General features: G+C 34.1%; 1 protein-coding gene across 1 annotated transcript in view; it reads left to right on the top strand.

The window, feature by feature from the left end:
* Smp_137870 (putative steroidogenic acute regulatory protein) overlaps positions 1-16,093 on the top strand; it is a gene marked incomplete at its 5' end in the record, with an annotated part of 40,628 nt that extends 24,535 nt beyond the window's left edge. Inside the window, 6 exons of the mRNA XM_018798988.1 lie at positions 1,640-1,798; positions 2,850-2,945; positions 5,105-5,187; positions 13,085-13,192; positions 14,584-14,677; positions 15,491-16,093. Coding sequence (XP_018650822.1) covers positions 1,640-1,798; positions 2,850-2,945; positions 5,105-5,187; positions 13,085-13,192; positions 14,584-14,677; positions 15,491-15,796 — 846 coding nt within the window. The 3' untranslated portion in view covers positions 15,797-16,093. The remainder of the gene's footprint in view (positions 1-1,639; positions 1,799-2,849; positions 2,946-5,104; positions 5,188-13,084; positions 13,193-14,583; positions 14,678-15,490) is intronic.
* Positions 16,094-16,357: the final 264 nt, after the last annotated feature.

Raw genomic sequence — 16,357 nt, 5'->3', positions numbered from 1 at the left:
GAGGGAGGTTTTGTTAGTATCGTGTTCAGTTGTAAAACTTACCTTGTCTTTCTGGACATCTCTAGTACTAAATTGGATGTTATTCATCATTTTCATCCACGTGTATCTTACCTTCTTACATCAATGAATATTGACAATTTTAGACACGAATTCGATCAGGAATATTTTGAAATCCTGGATCGAAAGAACGCTATAAAATCTCCATAAGCTTCGAACTTAAATATTTTAACAACCAACAGACGTATTTAGATATACCTAATATTTGGTTCTATAAGAAGAGTCATAATTAAGTACAAACACGTTCAGGAAGACTAACAATTAAAATCTTCGATGATCGCACAAATGCTGGTGGCAACCAATCTTGACTTGTTTATACAGGATAAATTGTTAGATACTCGCAAGTCTTTGTTGATATGCCCTCAAAACATACTAAAAACATCAAGATTGAACTATCTAACCATTTATTAACTATTTTGTTGTCGATTATTTTCAATATTTGTTATAAATATGTTATGTAGAAAGGTGACGTTTGTTATAGATCCAAACCTTGTATAGGAATTCAGATTGTTTTGTCCACTTTTGCAAGGTATTTCAACTGGTGGTTTATGCTTGTGTTATAGCTGGATTAAGTTTATAATGGGGAGATGTTTTTAACACTAGGTTTGAGTGTGATATCAACATATCTCAATAGTAGCTATCGTCACTATGTAAATAATTGTACTGTAACTTCCTGGATAATCCAATTGGTGATTTGCTAAGTTTGGTTAGATGATGATCGATGACAGGGAAGCATTCTTGGTTGATATTTCCAGCCATTTTTCCTCACTTAGTACTGACTTCCTATCCGCTCTTTATATCTCTAGACTACTCTTAAACTTGAACCGAACAGTAGAGAAGGGGCTCGAAGAATAGTTTACTTCAAGGTTAATTTATACACAGAAAACAGGTATATTTATAGATTTGTGGATACCCCATACTTTATGGATGTCTCTGGAAGTATACCAAGTTCCGCAGTAATATAAGTAATTATCCAATCAAAATGTGACATCTAATTTTTTATATTTCCAAATGTTTTTGGGAAGTTTCCGTTTGACGATAATTAGACGAAACCTTTTCAGGCCTTTCTGGACTCTCGGAAACTTTATCTATAATATTCTTGGGGACTCCGAACAAGAATTACATCTTTAGTTGCATAGAACCATCTTAAACTTACACATCCTATGCGTAGCTAAAGTGTCGATATGCTCTACATCTGTTCGTGGGAGTTATTTACCTTGAGCCAAATGACACCATAATATTTATAGCTCTTTATATTTTATTAGAAACTGGGCTATTCAGACGTAAATATCAACCGTTGGAAAATCCAAACCCGTATAATTGATGGCACAGGTTTACTTTTTAACCTGCTAGTTAACTTTTAGATACTGATTGGTGTACACTATTGAAAGATCCCTCTTAGTCCGTGTATATCGAATACTGATCATTTACTAGGTTGTACATTCGGACATCTAGTTTGTGCTTTAAGAGTTTCAATCTATTTACCTGATTGGTGTATAGAACCAGTTTAGTTGTGCGACTTCAGTTGTTTTATACTCCTATAGTTTGTAATCCAGTCCCATTTCTCATGTTTTCTTCTTAGGTAGCTGCTTTGTTACATCGTACCAATTCTTTACAAACGGAAATGTGGAATTTATATGAAAATGAAATTTGGGGTGATAATTCACCTTCTGTCAACATCAAGTATCCCTTTCGATCTGAAGCGTTACCTAATTATCCTGCTAAGGTTTATCGTTTAGAGGTTGGTTTAAAATTTGTTCGTTCAGGCTACAACAAACTTGTTGATGTTTCATCTGAATGTTACCTGAGAAATTTCTGTAGTTTAATAACAATCGGTGTTTTAAGATTTTAGTTAAGCAAATTAAATTCGAGAAAATCCCTACTACAACTCTCTATACCTAATGTATAAAACGAAATTTCATTTTCTTTAGCAATTAATCGCAATTTACACTCCCTGGAATACAATACTCAACCCTCTCTGATCATCTTTCTCAGGATATTTCGGTTTTCATTGTTCAACATCTAATTATTTTAATTTAAAGACAGACTATTGGAACTTCTCGAAACTCTGTACACATAGGTAAGACAGTTCACTATTTCCTATTCTTCAGTAACAGTCTTAAACCCCTCAGTGTATCTACATATGATCTATACTTGCTTGAAGAAGTAAACTTATAGGGTTATCTTAAATATAAGTCTATACGATCTTATGTTCTTTGTTTATTGCATTGATTCTGATTTGTTATTATTCAAGAGTTGCACTCACAAAGATTAGATTGAGCAACTGTTAACGTTGTATGTGATGTGTAAATATCTGATGTTTGTTGTACACCCTCGAAAAGCTACATGATCTGATGATTTTCTCTTACCATATACGCTCCGTTATCCAGTTTGTCAGTTTCACAAATTACTTAATTTGGTCTTACTAACTTTCGCCTTCTATGTTCAATTGATTTCTGAGGACCCAAATGTAAATCTTTGATATTTACACCTATTGAAATCCACTAAATATGTCCTCGTCAAGAAGTTTTTCAAACTTGTTACTCTGAACCGAATACATCATTGACTGATATGATTTGTGGTACGTTTCGGAATATCGCAGCTAATAAAGTCCAAACGGTTGCGGCTGTTCAGTTCACTGATATATGATTACTAGCTGTCACTATTAAAGTGTGCCTTATATGTCAACACCTGGTCAAGTAGTTAATCCAAAAAAATGAAAAACAACTTTATTTATTTTTACGTTCATATTGGTCGTTGTACATATAGATGTCTTTTGTACTTTTATGTAGGGTTTATTATCGGTTTCACCGTTCCATCTATTTAATGATATGGTTATAAATGTCCATGAAACGCCTAGCTGGAATACTACTCTGACATCTGTTGAGGTTAGTAGAAATTTTCTTGTTTGATGTAGTTAATTATTTAATGGTCATTAAAATTAACCAATTAATTCTACAGTTTTAAGGTAATTGATCTATAGAGTACATTTAATCATTATTATAACTGAGGGATGAAATGAAATCACTTGTTTATCAAAATCATTAGTTAAAGGTTGGTTAGTTAATCAGTCATAATCAACGTAGAACCTCGCACATATTTGGATTGGCCCAATTCGCCATTCTACGTTAACACAACGAGATTAAATTAACAATATACATTGCGAAACATACCGAAATAATATAGAGATAATTATATTGAGAAAGAATAAACATTTAAGAATACGGTTTGTGAAGATCGAGTGGAAAAGTATATATGAAGGGATATTGGAATTCAAAATTGGGTGGAAGATAAAAAGTAAATGAATATGAGCCATTGCCCCCCGTTCTCTTCCATCTCAACCAACATCCTTAATCATTGGCCACAATTATCTCGCGGGCCCCAACCAGGTAGTCCACATCTTCTAATATCGCTCATAGCAACAGTCAATCATTTCATGAATTGATACCACGTCTTGGTTTGGCCTCCCCTAGCTTTCTTCCGAACTATTTCTGTACTTGTAAGCATAGCTCACTTCAGTTGATAAAGACTTACAATCTCATCAACCAATTCACCATATTTTCCTAGTACCTAACCGACTGTCTGACCACAACATTGTTCCCTCAGTCGTTCCGGGAAACCCTAGCAACGTTTCGAATATATATGATTAGAAGCATACAGACTACTGAACTTTTCTACTTCCATAGATTATGTTTAACAGCCATAGATCAATACAGAGAGAATCGATCTGCAGTTTATTTGGCAGATTGGCATCTGAATTATGCTACAAGTAACAAATGTCGGCAAAAACTAACAAAGGTTTCTAAATCTGTGCTCAGATTTCTCCAGATACCAGTACATCAGAACTAAAAAAGCTTCTAAAACAAGTGTAGTGATCAACGTTTGCTTCCTGATGTCACTGGTAGATTTAAATACTGCACACAGTTAAATATGAGATCATTCATCAATTCACTTTTTTAACACCATTATAATATTTTCTTATTTAGTTGAGTTTGTGACTTTTTGTTCTGGTATGGGAATAGTAATTGACTACTAACTGTTCTATCAACTAGTTAAAATTAAGAATATTAACTTAACTATTTGTTCATTAGTTACGCGAATTTTTCCCAGAAAACGTATATTTACTAAACCTTTTACATTTGATTGACGAAGTTGAGTTCAAACATGTCGACTTTCAATTACATTTAAGCTGTCCACTTTTCAAAACGCCATCAACTCTGCATAGTTCACTATTCTGCTATAAGTACTGAAGTTATTTTGATAGCAAATATAAACGACTTAGTTTTATTTACCATCATGTATACTTAGAAAGTTATTATCACTATTGTAGCTATAATTTAATACAATAAGCAATTTTTTTATATTCAGTCACTAATAGTATAGCTGTTTCACTTGTTCTGTGTATAGTTTTTCTGGAGGGGGGGTAATTCAACTCAATACTCTTGTTTTTTTCAGAAATGCTGTAGTTACGCTTCTGATAGGTTCATAAAACTTTGTGAGTATAGCAGTTCGTAGGTTAATTATTGAAGTTCTTATGTGTAATAAATTGACTGTCGTCCGGTCATTGTAGCCTATAGCATTTTAATATCTATTAATCAACTTCTATGTATTTGTCTTCAAAATTTTTCAAGAAATCCGTTATCATCTAATGAACAAACCTGATTCCAGTACCTCCATATTCTTGAATAATTTGACATACCGTTACATTAAATTATAATAAAATTTTTCCACCTATCCATTCATTGCATGTAAATTACCCACATATATTTTTTTAATAATAAACCTAGCTTTATTTAAATATATGATGACTTTCGTTTGAACGGTTGATAACGTCTTTCACTAATCGTAAAATCGATAAAATCCGGGGTATCAATTATTCCCTCATGTATTATACATTACCAATGTAGTGTAGTATAATTGTGTTCAGTTAGATCATGATTTAGCATTGAATGCTTAGCGTTTTATGTTCAATTATAAGATTTAAAATGGATAATTATCTGCAAGCAAGTATATATAACAATGACCTTAATTTTTTGTACGCTTTTAGTGTATCCAAGCTTTGGCTTCAGAGAATATTGACATCATACACAATATGGCTAAAGAGGCTGTCGGAGGTTTAATATCTGCCAGGTTAGTTGATCGATTATGATCATATACTTTTCAAAATGAGTTTATCATTTATGAATAATGCCATAATCTAAGTTGACTAACGTGGATACAGAGATATGACGGCTAATATTTATTTGAAGCTTTCAAACAATGTTTCTCTTCAAAATTGTAGAGAAAATTGTCCTATTCTTATTAAGTATTCATTCTGCTCACTTACTCCTGTTACCCCTCATAGAGGAGCGTAGGCAGCTCACCAGCATTCTCCGTCGGACTCTGTCCTGGACAATCCTTTCCAGTTGCTATTCATTCTTTGGATATCTGTTTCCAATTCTCGGTACAGAGTGTTTTTTGGTCTTCCTCTTTTCCCTTTCTCCTAAGGATTCTAAGTTAGCGCTCGCCTCGTGATGCAGTTTGATGATTTCCTCAATATGTGCCCTATCCCCCTCCAACATATTTTCCTAATTTCTTCATCTGGAAGCTGGTTTGTTCTCTCCCACAGTAGGCTTTTGTTGATGGTATCCGGTCGACGGGTAGTGAGTATGTTGCGTAGACAATCGTTTATAAATACTTGTACTTTTTTGATGATGGTTGTGGTAGTTCTCCGAGGTTCAGCCCTGTATAATAGAACTGTCTTGACGTTCATATTGAAGATCCTGATTTTGACGTTGTTCGGCATTTGTTTTGATTTCCGTATATTCTTCAACTGTAGGAATGCCATCCTTGATTTACCGATTCGCCTGTAGTTCTAGGGTTACTACAGGTCCCAAAGTTGGGTAAAGGAGAAGGGTTGGGCATGGATTCAGCAACCCCATTCCGTAGAAAACAACCTTGCTAAAAAACGCTAACCAGAATAAACAATATTTAGCCTAACTCACGTGTTAATACCTATATTTTTCAAATGTTATATGAACACAAATTATGACTCAGTGTATAACGGTTTGTATTTCTCTGTCATGGATATTCACAACTGAGTTAATCATTCTTTATTGGCAATTATCGGCGGCCTGCTTGAATACCTGGGCTACCTGTTTCTGCCATCTAAATATTTCAACAAGTTATCTGGGTTTTTTAATTTGTTTTAACCTATCATTATGTCTATTAATCGCATAACCTACACAGGCGCGTTTATAAAAAGCTTACGTCCTTTGGCTGCAAAAATTACAAACAAGCACAATAAGAGACATCGTGGTGGTTGGCAATATGCTTTAAAGAGAATAAACATCAATCAAACGTCGATTCCCGAGCTACTTAACTCTAACTGTCGATCACTAATTAACAAGGTGGACTATCTCCAATTTCTGCTAAGTCAAAACATGTATCGTAATTGTGGTGTCATCACAATTCAAGAATCTTGGTTAACTGACTTACAGGATGATTGCTTAGTGTCATTACGTGATTTTAATATCTATCGTCAGGATCGATCAAACAATAAAAAGACTTGTGGTGGCGGAGTAGCTACTTTTGTAAACGTTAACTGGTGTCGATCTACTTTTGCCTGTTTCAAGTTTTCAAACGACTTTATTGACTGTCTAACTTTAAGGTGCCGTCCAAAACACCTGAATAAATACAAATATATTTATGTTACCAATATCTACATGACTCCAGACTGCACATCATCTGCGCTATCTGGCTCCGCTGATAAATTTACTAAATTCCCCGTTACTACCTTCAGTGATTCACTTTCAATTGTATGTGGTGATTTCAATTCATGTGACTGTAGCTTCCTTACATCACTAGGTCACCTAAATGTAGTAGATTTTCCTACTCGTTTGAATGCTCATCTAGACTTGGTTTTCATTAATGATGTGGGTACATATGTGACTCGCAAACGTGCTCCATTGTCTAGTTCGGATCACTGTATAATTCGTGTCCTACCTAAAGTATATGGTAAACGTGGAAAGAGTACACACATACACCATACCAAAAAAGTAATATATAGGAGTTACTCAGAAGAAAATTTACAAAATCTGAAAAACATGTTTCGTACGACCAACTGGGAAGTACTTACAGATGACTCAATAGAAAACACAACGGATGTTATCACCTCTTATCTTAAATTCTGTTTTGATACTTGCTGTCCTACCGAAACCTTCTTTTTAAGTTTTGGTCGACTTACATCTCCACAACTAAAACGACTACGGAGGGTAAAAGAAAGGATGTACAAGGAGAAAAACACTATTGAAGTTCGTAAGTTAAATGGTCAAATAAACCAAGAGATTAGACGTCTCAACTCTGTGTTTACTCAAAAACTCCTATCTTGTAGAAGCTCTCCAAGTATGTGGAAACTCTTTAAAGAAATTACAGGGGACAGGCAGACTAGAAGCGATAACCAGCTAAATGTTTGTGACTTTAATAAGTCCTTTATTCGTCAGTCATCTGACATCATGCTCCTTATATCCAAGGGTTTGAAGAATAATTGTGTCCCCAGTTTCACTGAAAATGATGTCCGGAAATGTCTCCAGTCTCTGTATTCATCCCAATGTTTAGGACCTGATGGTATCCCAAACCTCCTTTTTAAAAAATGTGCTGATGTTTTATGTTATCCATTAACGAATATCTTTAACAGATCCTTCTCAACTAATGTCTTGCCGAAAATGTGGAGAAAGATAAAGGTAATCCCTATACCTAAGAAAGCTTCTGGTGATAAAAATGCGAAACTTAGACCCATAGCAATAACTTCACCTTTCCTCAAAATAATGGAAAAATTACTGATACAACCACTTCAACCTGCAATAAAAGAGCACTGTGATCCATTTCAGTTTGCTTACAAATGCAAAAGAAGCACATTAGATGCCGTTGCTGTTCTGCATCACAACATAGTGTTCGGGTTGGAAAAGGGTAAGAAGTATGTTAGATGCGCTTTCCTGGACTTTACTTCTGCTTTTGATTCTATTCCAAGACACCTCTTACTTAACAAGCTGATCAGCGTCGACACTGACAGCTGGATAACCAATTGGCTACGTTCCTACCTTTCTGGAAGAGAACAGTACACTGTATTTGAAGGAAAGTGTTCAACATCTCTACTGTCTACTGTAGGTGTGCCACAAGGAGCTGTTCTTTCACCTCTGCTCTTCTCTTTCTTTTTGCATGATCTGCCATCTTCCACAGAAAACACTTTTGTAAAATATGCGGACGACCTCACTGTATGTATGCCGATTTCTACCTCCTTACATCCCATAGAAATGAATGAGTTTTTATCTCATATTGAAAGGTGGTCTGTTGGTAATGGTCTCTTACTCAATCCATCTAAATGTCAAGCTGTTAACTTTAGCTTGAGACATGGACAGAACCTATACTCTATTTTGGGATCCCATAATGCTTGTGCCATTGGAGACTCTTTAATAAACACAGTGTCGAGGGTCAAATATCTTGGTCTTCTCATGTTTTACTGTTATCGAAAAAAGTTTACCATGTTTTACTGTTATCGAAAAAAGTTTACCGTTTGACATACTACATAAAGAGGCTGCATGTTTTTGGGATTACTCGCCATTTACTCTTACAATTTGTAAATTCCTGCATATTACCTATTATTTTATATTGTTCTCCATTATTCTTTCCCGGGCTTTTGAGAAAAGACTTTGCTATTTTGCGTAGAGTGCTGAAGGCAGTTTGCAAGGTATGTGGTAAATCTTTTGAAGTCATTGTTAACATGCTTGTGGATAGACATCTTAAGTCTTGCAAACTCTTGGCAGGTGTTATCTTATCAGATACTAACCATCCGCTTCATTCATATCTTTCTCATTGTATATCTTCTGGTAGAACGAGACGTAAATACATTAAAATACATGCACGCAAGCAAATCTATAAAAGTTCTGTAATACCTTACTTATCAAATTTACTTTGTGACGAACAGTCTGTCAGAGTTGACCTAGTAACTAACCTGTCTTCTTAAGCATGTCTCAAATTCGATAATTTGTATAAACTCAGATTTTCCTAAACCTTTCTTTTAATTTTATTTCTGTTCTGTTTTTTTTGTTCGTTTTTTTGGGGTTTTTTTTGGTAAAAAAAACTTGTTGAAATAACTCGTGCTGAGAATTCTATATTGTACCAGATTATAATATTGAATAAAGCCATTAATAATAATAATAATAATAATAATAATTAAAAAAAAATAATTAGTCTCCCTGAATCGATGTTTTGAATGTGCCTGCATTTACAGGTTGATCTTATTTAGTATAATCACTTGTAGTTAAACCTAGAACATGCATTTCGTTCTATTTGTTATGTGTATGTTTATTACAACTACATCCCCTTGTTTAAGTTTACACCAAGACTCGAACCCATTACCTATCTCTTCAGACACTCTAGTTTGTAAAAGTAAAGCATGATTGACTAGTGAGCGATGATAAACACATAATAAATATGTAAGACCATACAGCATTGTAAATTCTTATTCACTATGGATTTCTAATCAGATTTCACTGTGTTGATTATTTGTAAATCATATGAATAACCTTGTCTAGTCTAGTCTGGTTCTCAATTGTTTATTTACTTATTATTTGAACACATAAATATTGGTACAAAGGGGCACCAGATATATATGCGCCACACAAAAGTTGTCATTTCATTTAATTGTTTGAGAGCTATGATACTGTCCGGGTGCCCGAAACGAAGCAGGTGGTCTTCTTAGGAGGCCACACCCGGAGCCTTTGACCTAAAGATCTGATCCACAAGACAGTGGAGCATCGTAAGGAGATGCAGTCACATGGTAGCTGGTGACCAACGATTGATTCATACGCCATTTTTCCCTCAGGATACTGGGGCCCATATGCACCATTGGTTTGGAATCACGGCTTTCCAACTCTCCTAGGTGGACCCTCCATGTCCATCAACCCGGTTAGAGCACCGGACATTCGCCTTTCGTCCTCTCAATTTCGTAAACAACAGTAATGTCACGAGAAGGCAGTGAGTAGGACTTGCCTGTCAGAGGCTATATACGCGTGATTATGTGAGAGCATTTCGAGAGGGAGAGCGAACTCTCCCCACTCTCGGCCGTACCAGGGCATTCGGAGTTATCTAATTTCACCTTATCTGATATACGGATGTTTATAGTGTATTGACCCTATTAGTCATATTATCAAGCCGTCGCCTTTATATCATTTTTACTCGGTTGCTAAGTCACGACATCTATCAGCTTATTTCTTATATCAGTACGTACAAAAATATGTTGATATAACTGTTGCCACATCACAGCAACATGTGTAAAGGAAACAAATCAATATTGTTCAAAGTAAGAATAAATGATGAGCATGTAAATTCCAGGAAATAGGACAAATCTCTTTTTGAAACATTAAGCAGTCGGTCAGTCAGCTACAACGTAGGACCAGGCACATATAGTCATCGGTCCAATTTGCCATACCTCATTAGCACAACAAGATCAACACCGAATTCATAGAAGTAGTTAATTTAATGGTGGTAAAATATAAATGAAAGATTGTATGTAAGGATATAGTACAGAAAGAAATAAAGGCATGAAACAATCTTAATCTCAAGGTTTAAGAGACGAGATCAAACTCCATAAGGAAAACCAGGAGGTATACGATAAATTACTTGAAATCATTTATTTGTATTTACCACATTACTGCTATCGATCAAATGTGACAGGACGGAGCTGCGTATTGCTTTTATCATGCCCTTCTCTAACCACGAAGGGTGGTGTTCACTAACTCGTTGGTTTAGTTATCTAGTTATACACCCAACATAATTTTCTTCACAGGAGCAGCTGAATCCGTAGATATACATGAATGTAAATGTGTCATTTACTTGTGTTCTTTTAATTCATAATATGGTAATTTTTAACATTTTAAAATCACTTATTACCATTTTTAAAATCTTGAATAGCCGAAATAAGCAGTTAAAGCAGAATATTATGAATTCATTTTATATTATAGTTTCCCTCCAGCTACTTACAACTGTATTCCTATTAAAGTAGAACATTAAATCATGTTATAATAATAAACAATAGATATTGGTGACAGAGAGAATTAGAACAACAACGCTTATCAATTATAACTTCATATAGTTACAACCTCACTCCCCTCTATATTTTCAAATCTCAACTTCAAACTGCTTCACATATGCTTATCCGTTTATGAACATTAAAGAGAGAGAGAGTTGTTTAAAGATAAATTTCAAAAATATAGAGTACATGAGGTAGTAATTATATGAAGTCCGAGAACTGCTAAGATGAATCGTGTAATAATTTTAGCAAATTTAAACAGTTTATGGTCATTCGAATATGGATAAAGAAAACAGATCTATGAAGTGGTAATTATCTAGGATCCGAAATCGATAAGATGGATTACACAACAATTATAGAAGGCTTAAACAGTTCATATAAATTTAAAGAAATAAGTGAGTGAAAAACACCAAGATGTAACAACAATTAACTTAGCGAAAACTGCATAACAAAAAATAAACACAATAATAAAATAATCATGATAATTACATGTGATTTTAGTCAAAAATGTAAATTAACCAAAACAATAATAAGTTGGCTACTGCCTCTATATGGACACTTAAGTCTGGTTTGATTTTTTATCGTGTAATTGCTACTGCTTCGGTGAAACGAAGAGAAGTTAGCTTACTTGGTTGATAATTCTGAATGATTAACAAATACATATAATATTCTGCCTCAATTGTTGTTTTGGCTTTATTCAAATTCATATAAAGAACCAATTGAACGACATTTTCAAAGCACTATGGCATAGTTGTTGTTGATGTGTCTATTATAATTGTCTGTTATTACATCCGTCTATAATAAACTGCTGGTGTTATTGGTTCATTGGTTATTCTGCTGTCAAGTAGTCATATCGTGAATTGAAGTTTATTCTATTACTCTGTTTTTGTTCTGCTTTATGATTCGGATACCTTTGTTCAGACCTCGGTGATAAGGGTAGTAGATCAGTTGATCTGTCTTGATCATTGCAGCCAATGGAGATCCATTTGTTCGAGAAGGGTATTCTAGTCATTGACCACTCGAGATAAACGGAATCCTTCTCTATTTTTCTTTGGTTGCGGTTCCTAAACCTTCTTTCAGGGACCTCGGAGATGATTAGCTCTAGAGAGGGCTAAAAAATAAGATAGGCTAACACCCACATCATTATTTAATATACGGTATGCCAATATAAGCTCACCTCAAGTTCTACGTTAAGAGATTTCGGAAAGACTTAGTTTCCATGCACTTGAGTGTATTGTCATCCTTAGTAAGACATGGACACGTTGCTTGAGTGCGATATTCTAAATCAGGTCTCACATAAGTGAGGTTTGAAATCCTCAACATATCTTCATCACAACATTCAAATGCTCAATGCAGTGACTATAACACCCGAAAACCTTTGATAGCTTCTGCATTTCAATGCCCAGTTGTTTTAAAGTCGTGATTTACTATTACCTGTAGGCCTTTTTGTTACTCTGCACAAGGAAACAGTGTACTATTAACCGTACATCCGTGATGCATGTATATACACCTATAACTCACATCGGATTTTAATTTAAAGTGGCGCAATAACAGCTCGGTAAGCACACAATAAAAGAAATACGATGTGCTACAGAATATTGTAATGGACGAAATTAAGGGTAGTAAACCAGTTTATTGCATTATGCAAAATCACACACGATATTTGTAAATTTTGAAAACAATACACTAAATACACTATTTCCCCATCTTCCTTATCCTTTACGAACTCCATCGCTATTTTATTCCTGTTGCTATTTTGACTGCTTTCTATTTTCCTCTTCTGTCCTCACAAGTGGTACATAGCACAGTATAAAGTAAATTTAATTGACAAAAATTACTTAAAAATTCATTCAAATTCACTTTATATATTTTAAATTTGAATATAATCAGTGTAGTTATTGTTTTGTATTAAATTTACATTCTGTTATTATTATTTATCTTACAAATATGTACATGAAGAGATTTTGTTCTGTTGAGATCATGGGGAATACATAACAATAATTGTTACTTTATATGTTGTACTTCTGTTGAACATCCTAAATGTCCACCAATACCAAATTATGTACGGTAAGTGTATATTTTTGTTAGTTTAATATAAACTATCTATATGTATGTATCATTACCAAGTTTTGATTTGATAATTTCGAATAAATTGAACATTGGGTAGATTGTTATAAATTAATTAATATAGTTTTAATATCCCAATGAGTAGAAAATTTATAATTTCTGACGTTTCGTGACTTAGTGTAAGCCACTTCGTCAGAGAATAAATCAGCAAATTAGAATTTATTTTAGTTTAAATAGTACAACGAAACAATAAGAATATTCAATAGACGTTTCTCAGAAACATATAGAAAGTGAAAAATCACATTTCTGAGTGGATGATTACCTATTCTGATATTATGTTTAGAAAGGTTTCAGAACTTTACAGAAGCCCAAGACCATATGAAATGTTATAAATATCCTCGATTTTCTATATATAAACTAATGTTGGAGTAAAGCGTCCTCCCCATATTACACGCCTTTTCAAGTTGTATAGATTTACCGTAGGGTTATCAGAAGAGCTTAGGGAACCTATTCAAGCGTTCAGTCAGAAGATTTATCAAGAGCTACAAGTCTCTACCATCTCAAAATCCCCACATTTACTCTCTTTATCTTAATGGTTATGTATTTCTTACATTTCCCCTCCCCCTCCCTTTGTTAGCTACGTAGTAATAATATACAGATTGTTTAAAGACTTGTAATTTACTTATATATATAATGCGTATGGTTTTGAAAATAAACCTATTGAAAAGGAATGTTTTTAATTAAAAACACCATCCATCGTCCGTATATCTTTGTGTTTTTGTAGTCGTTATTGTTATCTAATAATGATAATAATCTGTGAAATTTGCTTTGGTGAATAAATAAAATGTCCATCGTTAACTATTTTTCCCATGCATGTCCATGAAAATGCATTATGTTAATCCTGATTAAGTCTAATGATCACTGATTTTCCTCATGGGGGATTTTTATCGTTCCACAGCGTATTCTGTAAATTAGAATTCTAAGTTGTCCAATTCAAATTTGAATGTTTACATTTAATTAACATTGATATTTCTATGGTTAACTGTACATTAATTTAAGCAATTAATATGAATTACAGGATTTACCACAACTTTTGAGTTTGTATGATGATAACGTCAAGGTATCAAAAATACCCCGTATCAAATTTCGTTAGATTTTACATTGATCATACTGTGTTTTTACTAAAATATTTCAATAGCTACATATATTTGTCCATAAATTACTGTTATTTACATTGATTCACTGTCTTCATTTACTTTATTCGTATCAACGGTTTCTTTTCCCTGGAAACAAATACTTCTGAATACATTTTTTTATAAGAAAAACAAGTTAAATTCAAGATCAACACTTTTAGTTTATAATTTTTTCTGACAAAAAAATATTTTCTTTAGTGCTGAACAAGTAATTAGTGCGTGTATATTTCGACCAATTCCTGATTGTCCAAATCAATGCAATTTAGTATGGTTCTTATGCAATGATTTAAAGGTATGTTATTATTTTCGTAAGATATAAATAATTAGAACATAGTGTTTTCCAATGTTAGTTGATATTAAAACAGTATAGGTTTAAGAGAAATATTCTTTTTTATTATTAGTTATTAGCTTCTATCTATTGTTTACTGAGCCCTCAAATGCCCTGGTACGGCCGAGAGTGGGGGAAGTCCGCTCTCCCTCTTCAAATGCTCTCACATGGCCACGCGTATATAGCCTCTGTCAGGGAAGTTCTATTCATTGCCTTCTCGTGCCACGGGTGTTGTCTACGAAATCGGGAGGACGAAAAGCGAATGTTCGACGCTTTAACCGGGTTGGTGGACACGGGTAGTCTACCTAGGGGAGTTGGAAAACCCTGATTCCAAACCAATGGTGAACAAGGGTTTCAGGATCCTGAGGGAAAAATGGCGTATGAACCAATCGTTGGTCACCGGCTACCATGGGATTGCATCTCCTTACGATGCTCCACTGACTTGTGGATCAGATCTTTGTGTAGAGCATATGTATCTGGTGCCTCCTTGTACCAATATTTATGTGTTTAAATGTATAGTAGAAACTATTTTAGCACCATTATAACAGCAGTCTGCTTTATAGAAATTGATTCGAAGTATACTAAAATGTTAGTGTTTAAGTCCTAGATAAATATGATGTTTTTCAAGGTATTCATCTTCTAAATAACAGCTGTCAAGTATATTCAGTCACATTTTGTTTTCATTTGAGTATCTGATATGTTTGTCCACTTCTTATATTTTTCTGTTACATTAACATAAAGTTTTCTGATCAGTACTGTTTTATTTAAACGTTTCAGCTGGGACTTCCTCAACGACTTCTAGATAGATCATTGAATTCTCTTCTACCTACAATGATGGCTGGTTTAATCGAAAGATCCAAATTAATAGAAAATACTCCCGTTGATGACTTTTTTGTTGATATTCAACCGCGCCGTTCACACAGAAAGAAAAAACATGGTAAACATTCAGGTAGAAAACATCATCCTCGTTCAAAGGCTATAATAAAGGCGTTGGATTCAGTACAAGAAAATATTAGTCATTCTTCCGAAGATAATGATACTGCTGCTGATAATGTGCGCTCAGAAACTCAAAGGTTAATTTAGTGAATCTGTTGAATCGTTTTTTTCTTCTGTGTATAACTTCTGTTCATTTCGATTGTCATTTGTTAGATAATTGAGTGATATAAATGATTGCTTAATACGTTCAATTATTTGTAAATCATTAATTTTTAGCATTACTGTTTTGTAAACATTATTTTCTGAAGATCTACAATGGACTATTAACCTTATTTATTTGTTTGTCTTCTCAGATTGATTTTATCTTTATATCCGGTAATGTATAGTTTATAATTATGATTATTATTAATATCTTTTGCAAATAAAAATGCAAAACAGTGATAATCTTTAGATTTTTATCAAGATCTGTTATATCGTATGAGTGATATGACCGCCCAATCAGATAGGAGAGCATGTCTCTGAAACAGGCAGTACTGGAATACTGGGCTGATCATGTATGACTGCTACTGCTGCGCCTAAATTACTTTTTTTCACGGATTCATTGAGGCTTTCCCCGGCATATTCATTCGGTCTGCTATCGATTTCCAGCTCTGTACGCAATTTAGAAATTAATGCGTCAACTTCCGTTGCACCCCCCAAAGCATGGGT

This window comes from Schistosoma mansoni, chromosome 3 (assembly GCF_000237925.1).
Source record: "Schistosoma mansoni strain Puerto Rico chromosome 3, complete genome".
Classification (NCBI taxonomy): domain Eukaryota; kingdom Metazoa; phylum Platyhelminthes; class Trematoda; order Strigeidida; family Schistosomatidae; genus Schistosoma; species Schistosoma mansoni.
The sequence above is the reverse complement of the archived record's forward strand: the minus strand, read 5'-3'. Positions and strand labels throughout refer to the sequence as shown.